This window comes from Astatotilapia calliptera, chromosome 14, assembly GCF_900246225.1.
Source record: "Astatotilapia calliptera chromosome 14, fAstCal1.2, whole genome shotgun sequence".
In the NCBI taxonomy this organism is placed as follows: domain Eukaryota; kingdom Metazoa; phylum Chordata; class Actinopteri; order Cichliformes; family Cichlidae; genus Astatotilapia; species Astatotilapia calliptera.
Genome location: NC_039315.1, coordinates 26974539 through 27000356, shown reverse-complemented (window position 1 = coordinate 27000356; position 25818 = coordinate 26974539). Strand labels below are relative to the sequence as shown.

The 25818-nt window shown below is 40.0% G+C and overlaps 3 protein-coding genes across 5 annotated transcripts; 2 read left to right on the top strand and 1 right to left on the bottom strand.

Moving 5' to 3' along the window:
* Window positions 1-328: 328 nt before the first annotated feature.
* LOC113036463 (transmembrane protein 255B) lies at window positions 329-24469 on the top strand. 3 transcript variants are annotated; one of them, XM_026192843.1, is made up of 11 exons: window positions 329-583; window positions 717-886; window positions 2050-2152; window positions 2968-3107; window positions 3407-3469; window positions 5203-5292; window positions 5533-5613; window positions 5759-5844; window positions 6522-6681; window positions 11382-11492; window positions 24034-24469. In XM_026192843.1, the coding sequence occupies exons 2-11, from the start codon at window positions 815-817 to the stop codon at window positions 24133-24135; spliced, it is 1008 nt and encodes a 335-aa protein (XP_026048628.1). In that variant the 5' UTR covers window positions 329-583; window positions 717-814; the 3' UTR covers window positions 24136-24469. The 3 variants fall into 3 exon arrangements, with proteins under 3 accessions (XP_026048628.1, XP_026048629.1, XP_026048630.1); XM_026192844.1 differs by having other exon boundaries at window positions 329-886; window positions 2053-2152; XM_026192845.1 differs by lacking the exon at window positions 24034-24469 and adding an exon at window positions 11914-12076 and having other exon boundaries at window positions 329-886.
* LOC113036462 (uncharacterized) lies at window positions 13803-16262 on the top strand. The gene is made up of 3 exons (XM_026192842.1): window positions 13803-14056; window positions 14245-14307; window positions 14659-16262. Exons 1-3 carry the CDS (start codon window positions 13955-13957, stop codon window positions 15769-15771), a joined length of 1278 nt encoding a protein of 425 aa, XP_026048627.1. The 5' UTR covers window positions 13803-13954; the 3' UTR covers window positions 15772-16262.
* LOC113036461 (uncharacterized) lies at window positions 16328-22928 on the bottom strand. The gene is made up of 11 exons (XM_026192841.1): window positions 22679-22928; window positions 22428-22490; window positions 20154-20579; window positions 19887-19947; window positions 19172-19307; window positions 18853-18948; window positions 18333-18625; window positions 17826-18049; window positions 17338-17538; window positions 17032-17221; window positions 16328-16779 (listed from the first exon to the last, which is right to left on the bottom strand). Exons 1-11 carry the CDS (start codon window positions 22778-22780, stop codon window positions 16472-16474), a joined length of 2100 nt encoding a protein of 699 aa, XP_026048626.1. The 5' UTR covers window positions 22781-22928; the 3' UTR covers window positions 16328-16471.
* Window positions 24470-25818: the final 1349 nt, after the last annotated feature.

Genomic DNA, 25818 nt, shown 5'->3' with positions numbered 1-25818 from the left:
GGAGTCCATGCCTCAATGGCTCAGTGCTGTTTTGGCAGCAAAATGGGGGCTGCCACAATATTAGGCAGGCGCTTATAATGCTATAAATGATTGGTGTATATACCTCTGTCAGAAAGATTTTTCTGTGTTCTGAATGCATGTTTTACAGCTGCAAACGCCTTTCACAAGCCTCCAACAACTAAACGCAGATAACGTTTACCAAACAAAGATGGACTATGTTTAACATATGACTATACAACCTCCAATACACCAGTGCAAACACGCAAATGAAGAGAAGCAGTGAAATCATATAGTTCCTTTCCCATCCTCTTCTCAACTCAAAATTTAAAAGCAAGCAGACAAATGCTCCTGAAGGATTACATGTTTAAAGAATTTGAGGTGAAGCTGGAGCTTTGTCTGATGTCAACACTAGAAGGTCTTTAAATCACTTAAGATACTGCTTTTACCTCCTTATGTCACCTCATGTGACATCTCCATAAAATACGTTTGTTTCCTATATCCAGCTAACTGCTGGGATTTCTTTAACCACCGCTAATCAAACTCAGGTCGGTGGGGGACTGGAGCCTATCCCAGGCGTTACTAGGTGAGAGGCGGGGTACATTCTGGACAACTCAGCAGTCCATTATGAGCTAACAAGGAGAGGCAATCAGTCATGCTCACACTTACAAGTATGACCAACTTATAATCAGCAATTAACCTAACATGCATGTCTTTAGACTGTGGCAGGAAGTCGGGGTACTCGGGGAGAACCTGTGCAGACACAGAGGGAAGTATGCAAACTCCACACAGAAGTATCTGAACTGAAGACATCATAATGAGGTCAAGGGAGAGTGTGCTATCTGTGAGGTTCAATAGGACCCCAAGTATGAGACTGCTGCTCATCAGAGTGAGTAAAAACTCTGCAATCACAATTAGTGCATATACATACAGAGATTCCTTGATTTGTCAGTCAGATGTCACCTTGTTTGTGATCATTTTTTTTGAAAGTTAGTTTAGGATTATGAACCTGAAAGGACCACATCAGCAGACAGGTCAGGCTCTTTATTGGTTCAGCAGCAAATCTACTGTCCTGTCTTGAAGAGGAATCCCCAGTTAAAATCTAGTATTAAAAGCTTATTGGCCTAATTAAAAGACAAACTGTTGTTCATTGAAGTAATCTTTCCTCCAGGGCTATGACTCAAAACGGGTAACTTCTGATTTTAAGTAGAACTTTTTATATATATATATTTTAAGATACAGAGATCAATAAATTTAGAAATACGAATTAATTACCTTGTATTTAAACCATGGATTTTAAACACTGATTCCACACTCTGTGGTTGTATTTAAATGGCTGTATGATTGATATGATTAAAAAAGACCATAAGCCCCCCACATCTTTTAAAAGACCCGCAGTCTTTCTGTGCAAGATTTTCCAACAGGTACCCTGCGCAATAGTGAGCACGCCACTGTAAACGTGAGAACAAAACTGAACCACATCGATATCAAACTCACTCTGAACTGCTCTTCATTTTAAATCCTGATGCATGCTCGATCATCCATTCAGCACCAAGCTAGCCAGCGCATGGCTTTAGCTTGCTATTTAAAAGCAGATGATAGATTTTAAAGGACTAATAATGTGTGACTTTTTAATACAACAACACATATAATTGCTCGGATCTATAAAAATGACAAAATACCTCCTCACCTCAAAGTTTTTGACCGCGGTAAAGTGAGCCGTATGAGCGCAAAATGTACACATAGTTAATAAAACCACGCCTACGCGTGCAAAGAAAATATGTGACATTAATACATTAGACATGCACCAGCTCTCGGGCAGCCACGTGCTTTTATTTGATTTACAACTCGGGATTGTAAAGGGTCCCAGTGTTATTACCTAATTTAACTGTCAAGTGACTTTCCAGCTGAAGTTCACGGTTCCGACCGTGCTTGAACGCATCGGACGCAGGAGCTCTCCTCTCTCACTGAAGTTGAGCTGCTACACTCATGCAGCTGATGCTTGTGCAGCTCAAACGACTGTTCAAGTGAACGGCTGTTTGCATTCATCAGAAGCTGTCGGAGGGAAATCTGTGTTTCAAAGGAGGATTTGTGGTCTGGATTCAGGGAACAGCACCGGGTCGGGACAAACGGAGCCCACAGAGCCGAGCAACAGGTAAGAGAGCGGTGGTGGCATCACAGCTGGATGGGACAGGAGTATTAAACTTGACTGATCATAATAATTCAAATCCCCTTGGATCCAGTTTACTTAATTGTTTTGTTGCTTTTAATCCAATCACGTTTTTGATAAGGCAGGTGAAGTGTTATTTGTTGCAGCACAGTTTGGGGTTTTCACAGAAGCTCAGTGATAAAGGCTGTCAGTAAAACTGATGGTGGTGTTGTAATCATGTCCATAAAGTGTGAAGGTCACGGGAGGAGATGAATCTCACTGCTCCTGTGCTTTTAATGTCACATAAACAAGGAAAGAGACAGGAAGCTACATGAACCCTTTCTGCTGTGTTTGTGTGAGCTTTAACTTTTGTCAGTAAACTTCACTAAAGTTTATCTTTCCTGCTTCCTTATAAGAGCTAAAAGATGCTGAACTTTGCATTGTTACACGTTCTAATGTTGTGCTCCAGTGTAACCCTGATATTGTTCCCTAAATTGTGTTTTAAAGTGCACAGATGTTTCCTTTGTTGGCTGCCACTGATATTGTGCGCGCTTTCATGGTTTCTTTGTCCAGTGTTCAGAAACCGTGGATTCAAGTCCATTTCCATGCCTCATTTTATTGAGCTGTAAATATTTCATGGCATGTGAACTAAACAAGATGGGTGTCTGTGGTTGGGTAATAGTTTTCGCAATAAAAGTCAAATAAATGAAATCCAGATAAACAAAATAAACTAAGTTGGGCAGCTGTCGAGATTTGAACCGGCACTGTAACGTTTTAATATGACTGAAACTATGTTTATTTCTTTGTTTGCTGGCTGGCAGACATCATGGTGAAGGTCAGGCGAGCTCTACGGCTGGTGCTGGGCATGCTCAGTCTGTCCCTGCTGCTAGTGGTGCTGGGGGTCTACACAACGACCCGAACAGAGAGCCTGAATGTGACTGGCTATGCATCTGGAGTTATTGTAAGCTGTTTTTAAAAAAAAAAAATCATATTTGATTTTATTTAGTGAGACATCTGGTTGATACGACTAAAGAAATGTAAAAAGTTGTCAGGAGGAACAGGAAAGCATCTCAAGCTGCAGTAGCCAAAGGTTTTGCCTCACTCGGTGCAGATTTGGTAACCTTCATCTGAGTGTGAAATTAATTATGGACGGCTGTATTGATTTATATATATTGATTGATCATTTTAAACTCTTTGCATCTGTTTGGTTTGTAACAAACCGTATGCTTTTAAATTTGGTCCTTTGGATGATTTCTTCAGCTCACCCTTGGATCCTTCCTGGGACTTCTGGGACTCTGGCTGGAAGAAAACCGCAGGCAGCTGGTATGTTCAGCCCTCCCTGCGTCTCTTTAATAGGAATAAATGCAACACGTACATTAAAACAAAAAGCTCTGAAGACGTCTCACTAGTGACAGCACATTATTTTACAGTAACAATGTAACCAATTATAAGACACTGTCATTGGGCTGTTTTCAGTAAGTAAAAAGAAAAAAAATGTATTTTTTTAGGAAAGCGGCACTGATCTGCCTTTATCCAATGGGTGTAGAGTGAGCTAATCCTGGTTTTGTCTGCAGTTATTTGAACTTGTGTGTGTTTCTCTGATAGAAATTCTAATATAAAAAATCCTAAACTGTGAAAAACACCATTAAAAAACTGAGTGTAGCACAAAAGTTGGTTTAAAAAAAGGCAAAATAATGTGAATATCGTCACATGACCTAGACTTTACTACTCAAATGAGGAGAAATAATGTGAAACAGACAATAGATGTTTTTCTGGTTTCTTTCAGTTTAAGTATTCATCACCCACACTTTACGATATATCAAAGGAAGCTTTCAAAACACTTCTAGGTTATGTGAAAACCAGCAGCTTATCCTGTCAACAAAGAGAAAAAAGGCGTTGACGACTTTCACTCTGCTTGGATTTGGTCCAGTTTGGATTTTGATCATATCATCTTAGCTGGTGAGCCGCCACAGAAACAGAAACATCATTTGATCCTATTTTGCGTTGAATCGGTGAAAAATGCCAAAGATAAACACAGTTTGACAGCCTTAAACAGACAAGTGGAGGACAAAAGAAGAAGTGGCAGGTCTAAAAACAACTATCTGAAAATCGTGTTTTTAAGAAATAGGGAAAAGAAAATCCAGCAAAGAGCTGACACATGACCTGAGAGACCTTAAGCTGATCCGTCCACTGTTCACTGAAGCCTTGGCAGTAATGATCTCAGTGGAAGTTTGAAATTTCTGGTCCAAATCATCTTCAAGAAAAAGTCAGAAGAGGTACAAATGTGAGTGTCTACAGCCATCTGTTAAACATGGTGGAGAAAATAGTAAAATCATACTTGGATAGAAAAAGCACACAGTGGAACACCATCAGTCATGGACTGGCCTCCACAGAACCCACAGCTCAACATCACTGAAGCAGAGTGGGATCATCTTGACAGAGAACAGAACAAAAGGCTGCCAACATCCAAAGAAGAGCTTTGAATGTCCTTCAACAAGCCTGGAGAACTGTTCCTGAAGACTGCTTAAAGAAATGACAAGAAAGCTGCCTGAGAGAGTTCAGCCTGTGTTAAGAATAAAGGTGGTCATACCAAAGACTGACTTCAAAAGCTCATTGGAATTATCCACATGCTGTTTTTGCCTCATATGCTGTATTTCCACGTCTGTTTCCAAATGTTTCAGTAAATCGATGCAGCTATTTCCCATTTTCCTGGCAAAATATAAAGAAATTAAGTTTGGCTCAAGACTTTTGCACAGTACTGTTTATATAATTAACAGGTTCCACCTTTAAAAAAATGTCTTTCATAATATTTTACGCCTCTCAAAGTTCGGTTTTTCAAAAAACACGGTTTTAAGTGCTTTGTGAGGAAACCTAATAGCTTCACACCTACGATACATGATCCACATGAAAAAACGCTTATGTGTTGGAGAGAAAGAAAAAAACTTTTCCTCAGCTTTTCTCTGCATTCCTGTCAGGCTTCCCTCCAGCCTTTCATCTGGCACAAATCTTACATTATAGCGCTCTCATTTGTGTTTTCACCTTTGCTTCTCCTCCAGCTGACCGCTGCCATTGTCTTTCTCAGTTTCGGGATCGTCGTCTCTTCTGTGTGCTTGGTGATCGACGGCGTCTGCATTGCCTTAAATATGGTGAGATACCTACACTTGCTTGTAACCTCAGCAGATGGCTGCACAGTTAACTGAAGACTGTGAAGCAATAATAAAGGACCATGCTGACCTCGTGTTACAGTTTCAAATCGGACTGAGTGAATTTTGGAAGAGACCGTTTTATTCGACTTCAAACTTACCACTGTTTGCACCGAATAAAGATTGATTTGAATGGTTCTGGGTGAAATGTTGTGGATTGTTTCTCATGTTAACTTTTGCCAGGACATGCGGCCACTGAAAGCAGGGAGATGTCAGTATTACAGCAGCGGCAACTGCTACATCTATGAGAATTTCTACACTTCTGTGAGTAGAGACACGCTGAAGGAAAACATTATCCTGTGACTAATTCAGATACATAGTCACAACCAGTCTGGATAGATTCGAATGTGCAGGATAAACCTCCAGTTGTGTTGTCTGTATGTTTGTGAGCTTGTGGTTCGCTGCCCAGGTGTCGTGTTGGAGTCTAAAGGAGTCTTGTACCATGACAGTAAGAAGTGGAACCTGTTACTGCTGCGACCTGTATGACTGCGCCAAGTGAGACATTTAATCATTAGTATTCAGTAATCTATGTCATATGTGATCACAGATTGAACAAAATGATAGACACGTTCATATACATCCATACGTTTTGGGGCAAAAACACCTTTTTTTGCATTTTCTCTGTTCACCATCACAGTGGACTTTAAATCAAACTATTAAAGTGTAAATTTGCAGCTTTAATTCAAGGGGTTTAACCAAAGTACTGCATTAACTCTTTATGCATTATAGTCGTTTTTGTACAGTCCCCATTGTGAAATGCCCAAAAGTAATCACATAGTTGTGTGACGAGCAGGTTTATGGTCAGGTGAAGCCTGTTTCCTTATTAATTCATGACAAAATCAGCAAACATCTGAAGTTGATTCAAATTCTTGAAATTGCATTTGGTTGCTGTTCAGTGGAGAGCTCGACATCCAATGAGTTGTCAGCAGAGATAAGTTAGGTCATCATTAAAAAACTAAATAAACCTACAAGACAGAGAGATGGGAGTGACCAAATCATTGTTAAAATGAATTGGATTGGATTGAGCAGCTCAGCGACACCATAAGGCTTTAACCCCTTCAGTTAAAGCTGAAAGTCTGAACTTCAGTCACAAATATCCTGATCATCCGACTTTTATGTGTTTTGTCTTACAAATCATTGGAACTAACCTGCTCTGTGGCTTTGTTATGCAGTGGAGGCTACCTCAGCAACTACTATGAATTTGTTGGAGTAGAAAGCTGTGAGGAAGTCTTTACAGTGTACATTTTAATTTGGACCCTCGCCGGCCTCAACCTCGTGGCCTTCTTCACAGGAATACTCACCACAGCAGTGCTGGGCAGCATTAGAGAGTTGGTAAGACATTCACAGCAACCTGTGTGTCATCTACATAACAGTGAACCTAAATGTTATATTTCCTGAAAATACTGCAGAGAGGAAGGAGAAAGAAAATAAAGAGCAGAGGTCCCGGGACTGAACCCTGTGGCACACCACAATTAATTGTAGTAGATTGTGATCTGTGTGCATGTATTTACACAAACTACCTTGAACAAAAAAGTGCAACAACACAAAATGTGGTGGATTTTAAAGCTGCACTAGTTGATTTATGACCTGTAGAGCAGGTAGCAAACTGACATCAGACGTCAAACTCACCTTTTTGCACCACGGACCGGTTTATGTCCGACATGACCGGCCTTTAAGGTGTCACGGATAAATACAACAAAATAAAGCCAGTACCGGTACCCAAAAAATTACGATTTATTCATCACACACGGGAAAAGACCCAGGGAAACCAAGTTAATGATAAAAACGATTTTAAAAAATAACAACCGTCAAAATTTCACACCCGTGTGACTTTCTCACAGATTGTTGTTTCAACTACAGGTGGACACATAATGACACCTACATTCATTGAGGAGACCTTGATTCAAATAAAACGTCTAAAAAAAAGTGTTGCCTGCAAGGTGTGGGGAGGGGTGTCTAAATAAAGTTAAGGGAGAAATTTGCCCATTATGTCCTCCTTCGAAGATGGCGGTTGATTGCTAGCAGATATTTCAGGCTAAGGTAACCCTCTAATGTATTTATTACTCTGTCATATCTCAGCCAATGTTGTCCTGTCGCTTCAGTTGCTCTGCTCAGATTTTTAAAAATGTTTAATTTTTAAATTTTCCATTTGGAAACATAAAACAGCCAGCAACAGTTGCAAGACTTTAGCGTAAATAGCACGATAGCAGGCATGTATACTGTAGGGGAGAGATTAATGTTTCGTCTTTACCCCTCACCAGTGCAGAGAGAGCAAAACAGAAAGGAAAAAGGATAACAGGAGAAGGAAAACACTGGAAAGCGAGCGTGGATCATGGCACCATCTGCTCTCACGTTCCTGCTGCACAGTATGCAGTAGCCTAGTGCAGTTGTTCAAAAGGCCAAAAATGATTCCCTCCCAAATATAAAATAAAACCGTCTCACTTTTACAAATTCCCTAGATACTGGTCATTCAACACTGAGTCAGACTAAACTCAACACTGTGAAAATGGAAAAATAATTCTGACTGCATGAAGTGCAGCATCTTAAAGCCAAGCCAAACAGCCATAAAGTCTGTCTCTCATCTCTTTGCGTGCCTTGACTGTAAGAAGTGATTACATCCAACCACAGAATACAGCCTTCCCACTCCTGACCTCCCTACCTCACTTTCTGTACACGGATAAAAAGATCCCAATAAAATAAATAAGTGTCAAAAAGTATGTTATTAATGATGAAAGGTGGTTTGATATTATGGTTTTTCTAATATTAAAAAAAGAAAATCACACAAATCATGCAGACTCCATCACATTTTGAATCACGGGCAGCACATTGTAATACTCACATGTGCTCCTCGCTTCAAGATCATTCTCTCCTGTTTAAAAGAGAAAAACTCTCGCACTGGCTTTACTCATTCATAAGTAGTTTCGTCATCTTATTGTAGCTGCATTTCTTTTTCTTTGTTGAAGTTTCCACTGGAGCGTGCCAGCTTTGTGGTGACTCATGCTCTTCCCTGTTGTGTGGGCAGTGAGATCAGGCTGACCCCAGATGACAGCCTTATTTATTGTTGTAACAACCTCTGCATTAAAGAAAAACTTTAGGAAATGTGTCTGAATTGCAGCGCTAACTGTTGAAAACTAGAACCAATCAAAATTTGGGACGTGCGGGATGAGAGGCAAGAAATAAAAGTGCTAGATAAGATAAGATAAGATAACCTTTATTAGTCCCACACGTGGGAAATTTGTTTTGTCACAGCAGGAAGTGGACAGTGCAAAAGTTATGACGCAAAAATTAGAATACAATAAGAATAAATACAGTACACAGCTGTACAGAATAGAATAAAATAATATACTATATACAGTAGAATAAAATAGAATAAATATACAATAAGATAAAAATAGAATACGAATGCTATATACAACTGAGTAAAAATACAACGATGCCAGAAAAGATTATTGCACTTAGTGTTATTGCACATGTGTGGATGTGTGTTTGTTCAGTTAAAGTCATTGTTGTGGAGTCTGACAGCAGTGGGGAGGAAAGACCTGCGAAATCTCTCCGTCCCACACCGTGGGTGCCGCAGTCTCCCACTGAAGGAGCTGCTCAGTGCTGTCACAGTCTGCTGCATGGGGTGGGAGACGTTGTCCAACAGGGATGACAGCTTAGCCGCCATTCTCCTGTCACTCACCACCTCCACTGGGTCCAGAGGGCATCCTAGAACAGAGCTGGCCCTTCGGATCACCCTGTTCAGTCTCTTCCTGTCCCCAGCAGAGATGCTGCCGCCCCAGCAGACCACACCATAAAAGATAGCAGAAGCCACCACAGAGTCATAGAAGGTCTTCAGGAGTGGGCCCTCCACTCCAAACGACCTGAGTCTCCGCAGCAGGTACAGCCTGCTCTGCCCTTTCCTGTAGAGGGCGTCTGAGTTATGAGTCCAGTCCAGTCTGTTGTTCAGATGAACACCAAGGTACCTGTAGCTGTCCACAGCCTCAATGTCCATACCCTAGATGTTCAGTGGTTGCAGTGGAGAATGCTTGTGCCTGCGGAAGTCTACCACCAGTTCCTTGGTTTTACTGGCGTTGATCTGGAGGTAGTTCAGCTGGCACCAGTCCACAAAGTCTTGAGTCAGTCCTCTGTACTCCTTGTCGTCCCCATCAGTGATGAGGCCGACTATTGCAGAGTCATCAGAGAACTTCTGCAGGAAGCACTGGGTGGAATTGTGGGAGAAGTCTGCAGTGTAGATGGTGAAGAGGAACGGAGCCAGAACCGTTCCCTGTGGGGCCCCCGTACTGCAGACGACCCTGTCCGACACACAGCCCTGAGTCCTCACATACTGTGGTCGGTCGGTGAGGTAGTCCAAAATCCAGGTAGTGAGGTGATGGTCCACTCCAGAGTTCTCCAGCTTGTCCTTCAGAACCGAGGGAAGAATAGTGTTGAAGGCACTGGAGAAATCAAAGAACATGATTCTCACAGTGCTTCCAGCGGTCTCCAGGTGAGCGAGGGAACGATGTAGGAGGTGAATGACGGCATCATCCGCTCCAATGCCAGGCTGGTAGGCAAACTGAAGTGGGTCCAGTGATGAGCTTGTTAGGCGCCGAAGCTGAGCCAGGACCAACTGCTCCAGGGTCTTCATCAGGTGGGATGTCAGAGCCACCGGCCTGTAGCTGTTGAGGTCCTTGGGGCGTGAAGTCTTTGGCACTGGTACAACACAGGAGGTTTTCCAGAGCTGTGGGACTCTTCCCAACCTCAGGCTCAGGTTGAAGAGGTGCTCCATCACCCCACACAGTTGGTCCGCGCAGGACCTGACGACTGAGTCCCGCATGAAGCGGACACCTGATTGCTGTGCAGCCAGAAAATTGTAGTCAGACCACGTGTTGCATTGACACTGTGGTGTACAAGAGCATTGATTTGTCTGCATAATAAACTCTCCCTTACCTCTCATGCATGTCTTGAATGGTCTCTCATAAAAGTTAAATACAAGGAGAGTGATGCAATAACAATGTTCCTGAGACTGCTTGGCAGGCGGTTCTATCAGCAGAGGCTAACAGAGCTGTCTCTGATCCGCTAAACCTCAGTCCATCGGTAACGTTTATCAGAAACATACCTTCACTTTTCCTCCTGCTGCTTCCACTCAAACTGTCACAGACGCAGAGTTCAAAAGACTTTTCCCACCAAACTAAAATCAAAGCTTAGAAAAAAAAACAATTTTCAGAAGCGTTATGTTGCAGCTTCATCACATCGGTGTTGTTTTCACTTTGAGAGATAAGAACAAGAACAAATCAAAGACAAATGTTTTTCACTTCCTTCAATATATCATGTTCAGTGACAGTTTCCACAGAAGACATTGTTGATGCATAAGATAAGATGCAGTCAGTCTGATGTCAGTTTGCTAATGAATGGGGTCAAGTTGGCAATTATATGCAATCTGTTTCCAATAATAGAACAGTTCCCTGAGATAAATCATCAAAAATCACATATCTGCTGTCCTGCTACCCTGAAACCAGAATACGGCCGCTGAGTCAAGCAACCTTGACAGCCAGAGATAGAGATTTTGTAGAGACCCGACACACTGTTCCCGTGTTGCTTAATCGTTTTTATTGATTTTGCACACGAACACTGTTTCCCTGGTTCGGCACAAGCGTCCGCTAGCGTTCCAGCTGTCTCGCGCTATCCCGTCTCTGATCTCCAACCTCACTATAAAAAGGGAGAAACCTGATTAGTTAGATCATGTCCACCTGTCGCTCCAACCTCCCTGGCACTGCTCCTTGAGCTCACTGTACCACCCCTCCCCTGCAGCTGACCCAGGGACCACACCTCCGCCACAGTCAAGATAAGTGTGCCCAGTGTTGGATGGTTTATCAGTTTAGTGGATTTACTGTAAGTTATCTCAGGATGGTGTACGTGTTCGTACTATTCCCAGTATATTTTAATTTATTTAATAAAATATCAATATTTGGTGTCCCAATATCAACTGATTTTTTCCCCTTCTTTGCACTTACCTAATATCATGTGTGTGTGTTTCCCTTTCTTTGCCTCAGTGGAGCAGCAGCCCTGTGGCTGATCCCTCTGAGAAAACAGCATCTTCCCCAACAGCTCCTCTGCTGATGGACGCCAATATACACACAGCACACCAGCTCCACCCAGTCAATGTGAGGTCAACACCGTCTCTCTCACACACACACACGCCAACACACAGAGATACAATTACAAATATATAGTGGCTGTGTGAAGTCTAAACTGTTTCTCGTGTAAACTTCTCGACTGGCCAGCAAACCGCTCTGTTTCCTCCCTATATTAAAAATTCCTTTAAAGCTAATTGTGGTTTCAAAGTGTCACACAAAATGATTTCATGCAGAATTTTTCAGTGTTTCTTTATGATGGACTTTGGAGACCATGGTGTAACTTATCAGCCACAATACTAAAACACTCATAGGTGAAGTGATTTTCTTGTCATGATAGTACCTGTTAGGGGGTGAGATATACATCAGTCAGCAAAGGAATAAATTTAGAAGGTGAGGCGGTAGAAGCTGGAAAATTGGGAAAATGTAAGGATCTAAGAGACTTTTCCAGGGGGAGTCAGAGGACGTCAAAAATGGCAGGCCTTGTGGAGTATTGTGGATATGATGAGCAAAAGTGGATCCAGAAGGACAGCCGGTGAACCAACGAGGGCATCAGAGGAAGTGTGATGATCTGGGCAAACAGATTCTGCCAGGAAACCATGCTTGTCCTGGCCTTCATGTGGATGTTACACTATATTCCAAAAGTATTTGCTTATCTGCCTTCAAACGCATATGAACTCGAGTGACGTCTATAACAGCTTCAACTCTTCTGGGAAGTCTTTCCACAAGGTTTCAGAGTGTGTTTGTGGGAGTTTTTGACCATTTAAGGTCAGACACTGATGTCGGAGGCCTGGATCACAGTCTAAGCTCTAATTCATCCCGAAGGTGCTCTACTGGGTTGAGGTCAGGACTCACCAAACTCGCTCATCCACGTCTTTATGGACCTTGCTTTGCGCACTGGTGTGCAGTCATATTGGAACAGGAAGGGACCATCCCCAAACTTTTCTCACAAACTTGGGAAAATGAAATTCTCCAAAATGTCTTGGACCATTCTCATGGCAACTGCCAAAGCCAGGCTCATCCATCAGATTGCCAGGCAGAGAAGCACGAATCGTCACTCCAGAGAACACATCTCCACTGCTCTGGAGTCCAGTGGTAGTGTTGCTTGCTTTGAGGAAAAAGAAAAAAGTCAGAGGAAATTCTTTACATCTCAATCCAACCAAACATCTGACAGATGTGTCACAAAAACAAGTTGAAGATTTTACAGGATCGGCTGCTGAGATATCAAAGACCGCTTTTAAACTTTTACCTGAAAAACTATTCTTACAGTCATTCACAGATCTGCATCCTTCACTGAGGCCCAGTGCAGGCAGTAGTGTTTCTTGTTTCTTTGCATGTTGGCATTCGTTCATTGTGGCTACAGCAATAAATTCCTGTTCAGTATGAATGTTTTTTAAAGGTCATGCTGTGATTTTCACTACAGATACAAGTTTGTTTTGAATGTAGTGTACCCCGAAAGAGCTCAAAGATCATGGCTAAGATGATGTAATAATAGCATCTAGTTCTGGTTCTGACAGGAACACACTCAGAGGTGAACCTGCAAGTGTTTAGTGACAACCACAGTAATGTCACATCGTTTCCAGCAGCACATTTCAAAAAGAAGTGTGCTTTGATTTGCATGAGTTGTGGTTCTGATCGATCCAAATCCAGATGCAAATCTTGTTTGTTCACATTTAAAACACAGCACTGCGTTCAGTTTTTTTAGTACCCCGTGGGGTTTCGGTCTGTTAATTATGCTTGGAGAAGTGTTAGTTAGCTAGTATATGGGGCGCCGTTTGTAAACTGAAACATGCCGAAATTAACAGCAACATTTTTCCACATTTAGCTCTAAATCTTACAAAAACATGTTTTTTCGAGTCATTTTTTACAACATTTAGTAAAATATTTGTAACTTTTCATATTTAAAACAGGATTTTAAATGTTAAATCTAAATGCTAAATGTTAAATCTAAATGTTAAATGTTAAATCTAAATGCTAAATGTTAAATGTAAATATTATATTTAAATGTAAATGTTAAATGTTAAATGTAAATATTATATTTAAATGTAAATGTTAAATGTTAAATGTAAATATTATATATAAATCTAAATGTTAAATGTTAAATCTAAATGTTATATATAAATCTAAATGTTAAATGTTAAATCTAAATATTATATATAAATCTAAATGTTAAATGTTAAATCTAAATATTATATATAAATCTAAATGTTAAATGTTAAATCTAAATGTTAAATGTTAAATCTAAATGTTAAATGTTAAATCTAAATGTTATATATAAATCTAAATGTTAAATGTTAAATCTAAATGTTACGGGAAACTAAATATTTAGCTAATATGCAAATTTATTGTACGGGTCAACGGAAATACCAAAATAAAAGCTTCAAGAAAACCTCCCGCGCTAAAGTGTGCCGGTCGCGGTCAGGTTCTGTGTTTGCGCTCCTCTTACGGTCACTTTTGACTGCCATGAGCTGCTTCGACTATTCCCTACCAGCATGTCCAGCGATTTAGCTGAAAACATTGGAAGAGCCGTTTTGTCGGCCATCCAACGATTCAGCGGTAATGCACCCTCGACCTCACAAACGCCGCAGCACTTGGTAAGTTTATTGTATAGCATTTTGGACGGGTTGATAGCAGTGTTAGCAAAACTAGCAAAGCTAAATTACTTAGCTAGTCCTCAATTATTTCATTTGGTAGGCAGCAGACAGAGATCGAACATCATACAACTCTATTTATTTATTTGGTAGGTAGGTAACAGTCGTTCTTGATGTAAATGTTTCCTTAGGAATCCAGCAATGCACCTGGACCAAGTAGACCTGCCGTCTCCACTGGGATACCATACTGCTCGGTAGGCCTTCTTACACATATCATTTAGCTGACTAATTTCTGTTTTTTCTTTGGTGTAATATGTCACCTTAAATTAAATCCTGTCAAAGTAATGATTCTGATTCTACATACATTTCATCTTCTTAGGGGTCCATCACTAGCAGTGTCACATCACCACCAACAACATTCACAAGTTTTACGTCATATTTTATTACTGTTTTTGCTCTGAAGTGTCTTTTGATTGCTCACTTTCATATTTTAAAACTATTGATAAAATATTACTCTAGCTAATCTGTCACAGTACAATTGCCTCAAATTACCCATCTTTTGTTATAGAATTGTGCTCATTGAGATTTTCTGTGCCGTGTTCTAGGATGGTTACCAAGGAAGGCTTCAGATTTCCAAAGAGGAATTGGAAAATGTTCTTTCCCTGAAAACATCTTTTACTGAAGCTGCATCTATCCTTTCCATCTCCAGGCCCACTCTGTATAAGTTACTGCAAGACTATAATATCTCAGAGTCAAAATTCAATGTAATCAGTGACCATGAGTTAGATCAGATAGTGTCCCAGATAAAAACTGAACATCCAAATGTTGGAGAAGTGATGCTGATGGGTCATCTGCGTTCCAAAAACATAGTGGTTCAAAGATGGCGCGTAAGAAAGTCACTGCGGAGGGTGGACTCTGCTGGTGTTCTATCCAGGAGAAGAACTGCAGTTGCTCGGCGAGTATATTCTGTGCCTCATCCAAATTTCCTATGGCACATAGATGGAAATCACAAACTGATTCGTTGGAAGTTTGTTGTTCATGGTGCAATAGATGGATACAGCAGGATGTTGATGTTTCTTCAGTGCTCCAGCAATAATCGAGCTGAGACTGTGAAAGCCCTCTTTACTGCAGCTGTTGGACAATTTGGCAGACCCCTGCATATCAGGACTGATCACGGAGGAGAGAATGCTCAGATTTGGGAGGACATGCGAGCAAGCAGGGGTGAAAGCTCTGTCTTAATGGGAAGTTCTGTGCACAACCAGAGGATTGAGCGTTTCAACCGAGACTTAAACAACAACTGTAGCCGCATTTATGCACCTATATTTTATGAATTGGAATCACTTGGTATCCTAGACTTAGAAAATGCAACAGACCTATTTTGCCTTCATTATGTGTTTCTACCACGAATCAACCGCACTTTGAAGGAATTCAAAGCTGGATATAACAATCACTCTGTTTCCACTGAAGGTAATAGAACTCCCATCCAGCTTTTTGCCTGCGGAACTCATGTGTCTCATCGTCACAACCCAGAACTTTCTACAGCAGAGGTCTCCATACCCTCCTTGTCAAACTCTGAAAGTAGGTTTGTCCCATTAAATGACAGCGATTTACAAGAGCTATATACAAGCATTCACCCTTTTGAAGAAGACAACAATAATGGTAAAACATTGTTTCAACGAACACAGCAGTATATTTTTAACAAACTTGTAAATGTGTGACCTCAACCACAGGATACCAGCGATGTTCTAAAGAGTGATGACACTTAATATTCTTAAATGCTGTACAGCAAATGCAGTTTTTGTACTACTGCAGAAGCCCCTCCCCTCTAGCAGTGATGCCTCCTGCCACATAAGGACTCAGAGTTAATGACTGACAGTGACTCATAGGCTATTCAGAAGGCTACAACCACTTTTAGTTTATGGGTAAAACCAGTTATTCAGATTGAAGTAAAGATCAAATTCACACTGTAATACAGTATAACAGTGAAAATTATCAACACGGAACAGTCAGTCTTTAAATCAATTCACAAGATTATCTACAGTATTGTTTTAATCATTGTAAAGTTGCAATAGTCTTAATAAATGTTGCTGTTAGATGTCTAAGTAATCCTGGCTTGTTCTACAAAGCATGTTTAGTATACTCTGTGCATAAACTGTTTTGAAGTGTCCTTGTTTAAAAAAGAAAAGCTTAATAAAATTGTATTACACCAGTGACTTTATTGATTTGTCGTTGAAAATACAGAGTTAGCATTTTTATAAATCTATTGAAGCTTTGAAAATTATTACATTTCAACATTAAATGCAGTCAGAATTTATTTCAACTATCTTGTATGAAGCAAAGTTACTTGAAACTACAATTAATGAACAGGATTAGAGTTAACAAACCCACCATTTTAATTTCACTTTTTTTGGAACATGTTTAGATGGTGCTGAATAAAGCTCCATTCATGAGTGCTACTAAGAAGCAGTAATGAAAAGCATCATCATCAGCCATTGTTGTTTCATTCACAAAAAGCTGAAGCTCATTTGCACATGTGTGTGCAATCGGGAGATGTTTGCTTTCATCGTGAATGAATGTTATTTTAGGAGCTGGTTGAAAACCTATGGCTGGAACCTTGCTGCTCCCGGTGGCAAAAGCCAAGATGTGACCAGGCCTCAAAGCCTTCACAAATGCCTCTTCATCCTTGGTAAGAGTCCTTTTTCCAAGTGAGTCTCTCAGCTCTTCATCTAAAAACAAAGAAAAACCACCGTTAACCTGGGGACACTAAAATAGTTAAAGCTTGAGCTAACAACTAAATGATGGCTAATGTTTTTATAAAAAATACAGAGGTTCTGTCTTTGCCTTGCTTGTCAGTTGTAAGCTATCATACATCTTTATTCCTGTTTCGTGTGCGCGCATGTGACATAAAAAGACAAAGTTTTACTTTAGTGTCCCGAATTGTTTCATGGCCAGACTACATTATGTGAATTTCTGCTTACTTTCGACACACTGGAGAAATTCCCGAAATTTGACCACCATCAGCTCCTCTCTAACTCTTCTGTTGCTCCCAAGGACAGAATAGCTTGGCCTGAGAACCCCAGCAATTAAACTGGCTGTCAGATCTTTGTCCTCCCCCGATAGGTCAAGCAGAACACGCAAACTGGGGTTCTCTCTCAGGAGTGATAAAATCTAGACAGAAAAGTTTAAATAATGGTTAAATTCCAGTTTTAAATATAAAAAGTAGCTCACTCTAAATGATTATAAAATAATGACCAATTGATACAGAAAAAAAATATAAATCTCACTCCATAGTAGGACAAGCCATCAGTTAGTTGATCAAAACAGCTTTGCCGTTGCAGAACTGCAAGGTATAGAGCTGCATTTTTCACAAACAGATCTTTATTGGCCATGGTGACTGTGAGTGGAAGACCTTCAACTTGATATCGCCATGAGTCGCAGCAGCTGACTGCTTCCTCCAAATCATGTTGAGTTGTTGCATTTACAACCTAAATATTTAAGAAAAACACTTTAAATGTTTGTTTTTTACCAGTGTACACAAATACTGCAGATGGTTCATTTTAATTGGACTCGAAACGTTTTTGTTTTGGTTTATTTGGCTGTATTTCACCAATATTTTTTTTTTTTTTAACAAAAAGGAAACAAATTGAAAATATAATACATGGAATTGCCTCTAATAACCAAAAGTGTATTTATTATATATTATAAAAGAAGACCAGAAGACTTGTGAATATAGGAAATATTACAATATTCTTGTTATAATATTGCAATTCACCTTTTTCAGATTCTCTCTTAACTCAGGGTCACCTATATCATCCGGTGTTAGGTGTACTTGAAGAATGTCTCCTGACACAATGTAGTCTACTACATGTGGAGAGAGAAAGGCAGGTGCTTCTCCACCTTGCACTATTATCGTGGACAACATCCTGCCAATGGTTCGATATACTCCATTTTGCAAGTGTAGGATGTTAAATTTCAGTGTGCATCCATTTGGTGTAGCTGAAAAATAACACACAAAAAAGTATATTCTGTACAGACCCCAAACTGATATCTTGAGATTGACAGACAAAAATGTATTACTTTTTTTTTTTTTTTTTACTGTTTCAGACACACAGAACATAACAGATTTATTATCTGTAGTCATTTATTAACTTGTTAATGTTCTGTCAAACAATGTTCAGATCAGGTGGTTGTTGCGTTTGTAACATTATAAAAACGAGTGTCGTCAACAAGCCTTTAGGCCTTGAGTAAGTAAGTTAGTTAGACTGTGAAATCCTATTACCTTCAAAAGCACCACTGTCCTGAAAGATGGCCTTCACCAGTAAACGGAAAAACTCCCGCCTTGGCCCCCCAAGGTCAGCAGCATCTTCCTCTGTATCATGTTCATCGCTTGCAAATGTGACATAAAGCATCTCACAGCTTTCTGCAAACTTGGGTCTCTTGAACTGACGCAAAGCAGTCGACCACACATTGGCTCGACTGATATGGAGTTGTCTTGTTCCTGGTGTAATGACTTTCTCACTATGAGCTCTAAGAAGACCTTCAATTTCTTCTTTGCTGAGCTTCTTAAAAGACCTATATAAAAAAGGGACAATGACAAACAGATCTTGGGGAAAAATGGAAATTTGCTGTACATTTGACTCAAGTGCACAGAGTTACAACATATAATTATGTTGTGATAGTCCATATTAAATTAGTCAGAAATGAGCAATTACCTTTGTAATTGTGTAACTGCAAAAAAATGATGCAAGTAAAGATGCAAATAAAATATTCAATTATCAAAGGTTACTTTCAAATCTTACCTTGAAATATGAACTTCACTCTGTCTATCAGACTCTTCTAGGAGGCTACGCTGAATTGCCTCTTCAAGAGCTTCATCTTCCTCCAGAAAAATAGGGCTAAGTAGATAAGAGATATTAGAAATCATAAAACATGTCAGCCTTGAAGAATTTCTCACACTACATCATTAAAAAAAAAAAAAAAAAATTAAATGTAAATCCTAAAGTTGCAGTCATTCAGCAAAAAAAAACCCAAACATGCAAATTGGAAACTTGCATCAAAACAATATCCTAAACAACATCTAAAATGAAGGATTTCTTTAACCCCTAGACAACAGCTTACACAAATTCTGCCACATTATATGGAAACATCTGCTGTCCCTCTGCCTGTCCCTCATTTTCACTCTCTTGAATGCAGCTCTCTGTTTCCTGATGCTTGGCCTCACTTTCACCTGGTGTTGTAGACAACGCATGATGCACTGAACAAAGGAAAGAAGGTCAGCATGACTTGCTTCATAATGTTAACAGCCTTTATATATCCTTATATTAGTTTAAGTGAAAGTTGGGCACATATTCCTCCTTGGCTGTAATCACCTGTGATAATTCGTAAACATTAAAATGGTAAATGGACTGTATTTGTATAGCACTTTTACTAGTCCCCCCTAAGGACCCCAAAGCGCTTTACACACCCAGTCATCCACCCATTCACACACTGGTGAAGGCAAGCTACAGTTGTAGCCACAGCTGCCCTGGGGCAGACTGACAGAGGCGAGGCTGCCATATCGCGCCATCGGCCCTTCTGGCCAACACCAGTAGGCGGTAGGTGAAGTGTCTTGCCCAAGGACACAACGACCGAGACTGTCCGAGCCGGGGCTCGAACCGGCAACCTTCCGATTACAAGGCAAACTCCCAACTCTTGAGCCACGATCGCCCCAATCGGACAAATTAACGATGCTCTCATCAAACAAACCCCCCAGGAATTATTACGCACTGCAGTAACAAAATCTAACTGGTCATCGAGCTTAGAACCTCACTAGGTTTTCATTCACATCACATACCTCGTCTTCTCCGGCAGACTGGACTTTCAAAGTCACTATCAGACAGCTCTTCTGGTTCCTCCTGAGGGAAAAGAAAGCATGTTCTACATAAAATCAAATACAGTTGCACCAAATCACTGGTAACACAGAGGCACATGGCTGCACTAAAAACTGTTTACACCTGCTGAAACTGCAATATTAATTAATACAATTAATAAAATTATGTTAAGGGAACAGACTCACTTTTTAGACAATAAATATTTCTGCACTGCAATATAAAATGTTTACCTGTGCAGGTTTTTGTATCCCTGCCATTATATAGAGGCAGGTGGTGGAACAAATCGAGCCAACTTCTTGGCCACCCCAAAGAAAACTGCTAGAAACATTTGGTTTCATTAGTCGTTTACATCCTCTAATTGTACTCAAATACTCAAAAGGGAATGTCTGGCCAGTTGACAGTGCAAATGTTCTTCTGAAGATTGCTGCTATTTCTTCTCTAAGTTGTGCTTCAGACCAGTCAGATGTAAAGGAGATCTTCCCAATAAGGCCATCTTGTGCTAGTTTTGCTCGTGAATCTCCTCTCGGTATGAGAAACGTTGATGTTGAAGACAAGGGCAAGCACACAACATCTTTTGTATAGTGTTTGCAGGTCTTGTTTTTTCTCACAAAATGTGAGCGCGTAGCATGAGCTTGAGGAACTGATGGAAGAGGAACCTGAAATGAATTCAAACACAGATACAGATAGACACCTATGCATTACAATACATCCGTAAGGTTTCTGTTATCTGTTCATTAAAAACAAACAAACAAACTGTAGACTCAGACCATCTTACTATTGTCTACCCATTACACAGAAAACTGAACCTTTTGTATCTTGTAGATTAGCATTTGGTGATTGTTGGTCAAGTTGGTGATTCAGTTCCCAGGTGCTCTAATCTAGAGCTCCCAATGAGTTTATCCGACTATGACTGTGTGCGAATGTTGGACAGAAAAAGTGCTTGTATTAATCTGTGCATGTGAATGGGTAAATGAGATCTGTTGTATAAAGTGCTTTGAGCACTCAATTAGAGTAGCAAAGGCCTGCAATTAGGTCAGTGTGTATTTGGACCCTAACAAGTTTTATTTTGTTGCCCGTTTACTGAAACATATTCCAATCAAAATTATATCATGGACATGATGTGCAGACTAAGCTTTAATTTAGGGTATCCATATTAAAATGATGATGTCATTACCAATTAAGCAGATAAAAGGCCTGGAATTGATTTGAGACGTAGTGTTTGCATTTTGAAAATTTTACTGTGAACAGACAACATGCGGTCAAAGAGAACATAACAGAAAAAAGAAAATTAAGAAATTAATACAGCCACTACAGTGACCATCAAAACGATGAAAAATATTGACGTAAAATTTATTTTGCGACACCACAGAACAAATGATAGCGTATAATATGAAATGATAGATGTTTTCATATCGTCATATCGAACAGCCCTAATACAGAGGGTTCACTGCAAGGTGCAAGCCACTCATAAGCCTCAAGAATAGAAAGGCTAGAATGGACTTAACAAAAAAAAAAAAAAAAAAAAAAAAAAACATCTAGTAAAAGCCAGCTAAATTTTGGAAAAACATTCTTTGGACAGATAAAACCAAGATCAACCTCTACCAGAATGATGGCAAGAAAAAAGTATGGAGAAGGGTGGAACGACTCATGATCCAAAGCATACCACATCATCTGTAAAACATGGCAGAGGCAGTGTGATGGTTTGGGCGTGCATGGCTGCCAGTGGCACTGGTAGTGTTTACTGAATATGTGACACGGGACTGAAGCAGCTGAATGTGTTCAGATACATACTTGTCTGCTTAAGTCCAGCTAAAAGTAGTCACATTGATTGGGCAGCATTTAATAATAAAGATGGAAGATGACCCAAAACATACAGTCCAAGCACCCCATGACTTTAATAAAGTAAAGAAATAGAATATTCTTGAATGGCCAAGTCAGTCACTGGATTTTAACCCAATTGAGCATACATTTCAGTTGTTGAAGACTAAATTTAGGACAGAAAGGCCCACAAACAAACAGCAACTGAAAGCCAATGCAGTAAAGGCCTGGCAGAGCCTTAGTAAGGAGGAATGCCAGCATCTGGTGGTGTCCATGACTTCAAGACTTCAGGCTGTCATTGCCAACAAAGGGTTTTGAATAAAGTAATAGAAATTATCATTTTATTTTCAGTTATTTAATTTGTCTAATTACTTTAGAGCCTCTGAAATGATAGGATTGTGTTTACAAATTAATTTTTCCCTCTCACATTTTTATGCATTCATTTAGTCCAACCCACTGAATTAAAACTTAAAGTCTGCACTTCAACTGCATTGGAGTAGTTTCATTTTTAATTCATTCTGGTAATGTACAGAAGCAACATTAGAAAATGTGTCTGTATCCAACTACTTATGAACCTGACTGTATATCAAAACCAGTCAGCTAAGATAAGATAACATACCTTTATTAGTCCCACAAGGGGAAATTTCATGATAAATGAATTAAATGATATGTGTAAGAAGGCCTACCGAGCAGTATGGTATCCCAGTGGAGACGGCAGGTCTACTTGGTCCAGGTGCATTGCTGGATTCCTAAGGAAACATTTACATCAAGAACGACTGTTACCTACCTACCAAATAAATAAATAGAGTTGTATGATGTTCGATCTCTGTCTGCTGCCTACCAAATGAAATAATTGAGGACTAGCTAAGTAATTTAGCTTTGCTAGTTTTGCTAACACTGCTATCAACCCGTCCAAAATGCTATACAATAAACTTACCAAGTGCTGCGGCGTTTGTGAGGTCGAGGGTGCATTACCGCTGAATCGTTGGATGGCCGACAAAACGGCTCTTCCAATGTTTTCAGCTAAATCGCTGGACATGCTGGTAGGGAATAGTCGAAGCAGCTCATGGCAGTCAAAAGTGACCGTAAGAGGAGCGCAAACACAGAACCTGACCGCGACCGGCACACTTTAGCGCGGGAGGTTTTCTTGAAGCTTTTATTTTGGTATTTCCGTTGACCCGTACAATAAATTTGCATATTAGCTAAATATTTAGTTTCCCGTAACATTTAGATTTAACATTTAACATTTAGATTTATATATAACATTTAGATTTAACATTTAACATTTAGATTTAACATTTAACATTTAGATTTATATATAATATTTAGATTTAACATTTAACATTTAGATTTATATATAATATTTAGATTTAACATTTAACATTTAGATTTATATATAACATTTAGATTTAACATTTAACATTTAGATTTATATATAATATTTACATTTAACATTTAACATTTACATTTAAATATAATATTTACATTTAACATTTAACATTTACATTTAAATATAATATTTACATTTAACATTTAGCATTTAGATTTAACATTTAACATTTAGATTTAACATTTAGCATTTAGATTTAACATTTAAAATCCTGTTTTAAATATGAAAAGTTACAAATATTTTACTAAATGTTGTAAAAAATGACTCGAAAAAACATGTTTTTGTAAGATTTAGAGCTAAATGTGGAAAAATGTTGCTGTTAATTTCGGCATGTTTCAGTTTACAAACGGCGCCCATGAAGGAGATTATAAGTTTAAAATAAATGAGGAAATTCTTTTTTTTTTTTTTTTTTTGAGAAGGCCACACACAAGTGTTTAGGTGGAAAACAATCAGGGGAAGCCAAAGCTCTGTTTTAAATCTTCACGGGCCCTTTCTAATCCAGAAACCTAGTGTTTTCCACGAACCGTAGCTCTGTTGACCACCCACATCGGAGCAATTTATTGGCTGCATCTTAATAAAATAAACCCACGTGTTTACAACCAATAATGCTGAATGTTCCATCAGAACAATTAACAAGGCTTCTGCAGGTTTGATCTTAAACAACAGTTCGACTGAAACAACGAGCTGTCTGTGAAGGCCCGTGAAAAAGGGGGCCTCGAGTCGGGGTTTTAAACTCAAATGCATCAAAAGGGACCGGGTAGGCTCTACAGTGCTTCAGCTGTTTTCTTTTTTATAACATAACGGGTTATAAAACTAATAATTTATTTGAAAAGTGTGAGTTTTCACTCAGAAGCTGTGAACTCTGTGGTTAATGTCTCTTTTCCCTTGTCCTGCTCTCCCAGGGAGGATCGTCGTTTTGCTCTTCAGCAGAGAAGGCCAACCCGCCTCCCTTCGCCCCACTGGCCGGCGTGCCGCCTTGCAGAGCCCACGGCATGTCTGTGTGAGCAGCAGATTCACGGGACGATGCCTCGTTATTGTTGGGTGCATTTTAAACAGCAGATGCAGCTTAAAGCGGACATGCAGAAGTTTAATGGAAAGCGTCTGCAGCTACTTTACATTATATGCAAAGAAGAAAACAGCTTACCTAAAGCCTTTGAGTGTAAAATGTTTGCAAATGCAGTGCTTTGTCCTATAAATCTTTTCATTGTGGACTTTGTGCGTAAAAGGCTTCTTTTTTCCCCTGACACCAGGCAGAGTTAAAACTTTGCATGACCTAAATGTCTCATAGAAGATATATCACTGATATTACTCGATGATGAATAAACAGATTGAAACAGATCAGTGTGGTTTATTTAAATTACAACAGACAGTTTTTCACCCTCTCTGTGGTGTAGCTGGAGCAGGAGATGCACACGTAAGAAGCGCAACACATAGAAAGACTGCACACGCACTTCAGGGACCACAAAGCAGCATCCTGTATGATCTGTGTATTTAACCGTAAACTCCTGTCTGAGTGTGTGTCTACCTTCCCAGATGGAGCTCTTTGTAAGGTGAGGACGTCTCACGCTGTGGTATAAATTCAATCCTCTAAACCCAAATATTTTTCCACCCAGAGACATTCAAAACTTGCCCCCTCCCCACCAGAGGAGCGAAAACATGTCTTTCATGTTTGATGTTTATTATCTTTTACTGGTTATTAGCTCTTACCCTTAGCGACCTTGGCAAAAATCACACCAGCTTATCAAGATCTCGCAGATGTGCGCTGAGCACAGGCAGTTAAAGCATGCCTTACTTGTATGGTAAACAGGTTAAACTGATATCTGGACTCAGACCAAAGTAATAAAAGTCCTGCTACCAACACTTTTAAAGTGTTTCTAGGCAGCCAAGCTAGTTTCCATATTTTATGCTAAGATCTACATTTCCAACTGTACAAACGTCAAGCTCGCTCATCACAGTTTGCCACAAAGCCAGCTTAGCCTCGCTCTGAAAACTAACTTTCTACAGTTAGAGGGCATGAGATGATACCTGCAGCCTATTCAGGTTGCACAGGTAGTCCAAGAAGAAGGTTTTTGCTGCATCTTCCTCAAAGTCTCAAGAGTGTGGAGGAGATACCAGGGCGCAAGCTGTGGCATAGGGCTTTAGACGGGTATCAACCCAGCAGCAGGACAGGTAAACGCTCCTTTGTGCGAGGAAAAACAGCATGAGCACGCTGTTAGACACAGGGTGGCGAGAGGATCCAACATATTTTTGAGTCGGGATGAGAAATTAATTCAGCAGAATTTAGTTTGTCTTATTGGTGCAGCCCATCTATGCAATCCCTCCTTGCTAGCCAACAGTATCCTGACTGCTGTTATTATGGAGATAATAATCTCGACTGTCAGACTTTAAGTTGGCACAGTGAGCCCTGGGTCGCTCCTGGTGCACGGCCTAATGAGCCCAGTCCGTTGGTGGTTCCTTCACGTTGAAAACATTGGTGCCATTGGCTGGCCCTCAATCTGCTATAGACCTGAATCCAATTGCAAACCTTTAGCAAGTTATACGCAAAATTACACAACTTGTTTCTTTGTCTGAATCGTGGAGGACACTGTACGCAGGTCACATCAGCGCAGTAGGAAAACAGACACCTAACAAACAGAAGAGGCACTGGCAAAGTGTTTTTATTATGAAGAGACACAGAATAGACCATT

Coding starts and splice junctions, on each gene's coding strand:
- LOC113036463 (XM_026192843.1), top strand. CDS start 815: ATGAGGTCAAGGGAGAGTGTGCTATCTGTGAGGTTCAATAGGACCCCA. Junction 887..2,049: donor TGAGACTGCTGCTCATCAGA/GTGAGTAAAAAC, acceptor TGCATTCATCAG/AAGCTGTCGGAGGGAAATCT. Junction 5,293..5,532: donor TCTGCATTGCCTTAAATATG/GTGAGATACCTA, acceptor AACTTTTGCCAG/GACATGCGGCCACTGAAAGC.
- LOC113036462 (XM_026192842.1), top strand. CDS start 13,955: ATGTCCAGCGATTTAGCTGAAAACATTGGAAGAGCCGTTTTGTCGGCC. Junction 14,057..14,244: donor CACAAACGCCGCAGCACTTG/GTAAGTTTATTG, acceptor ATGTTTCCTTAG/GAATCCAGCAATGCACCTGG. Junction 14,308..14,658: donor CTGGGATACCATACTGCTCG/GTAGGCCTTCTT, acceptor GCCGTGTTCTAG/GATGGTTACCAAGGAAGGCT.
- LOC113036461 (XM_026192841.1), bottom strand. CDS start 22,780: ATGTCCAGCGATTTAGCTGAAAACATTGGAAGAGCCGTTTTGTCGGCC. Junction 22,491..22,678: donor CACAAACGCCGCAGCACTTG/GTAAGTTTATTG, acceptor ATGTTTCCTTAG/GAATCCAGCAATGCACCTGG. Junction 18,626..18,852: donor AGTGAAGTTCATATTTCAAG/GTAAGATTTGAA, acceptor TTTTTTATATAG/GTCTTTTAAGAAGCTCAGCA.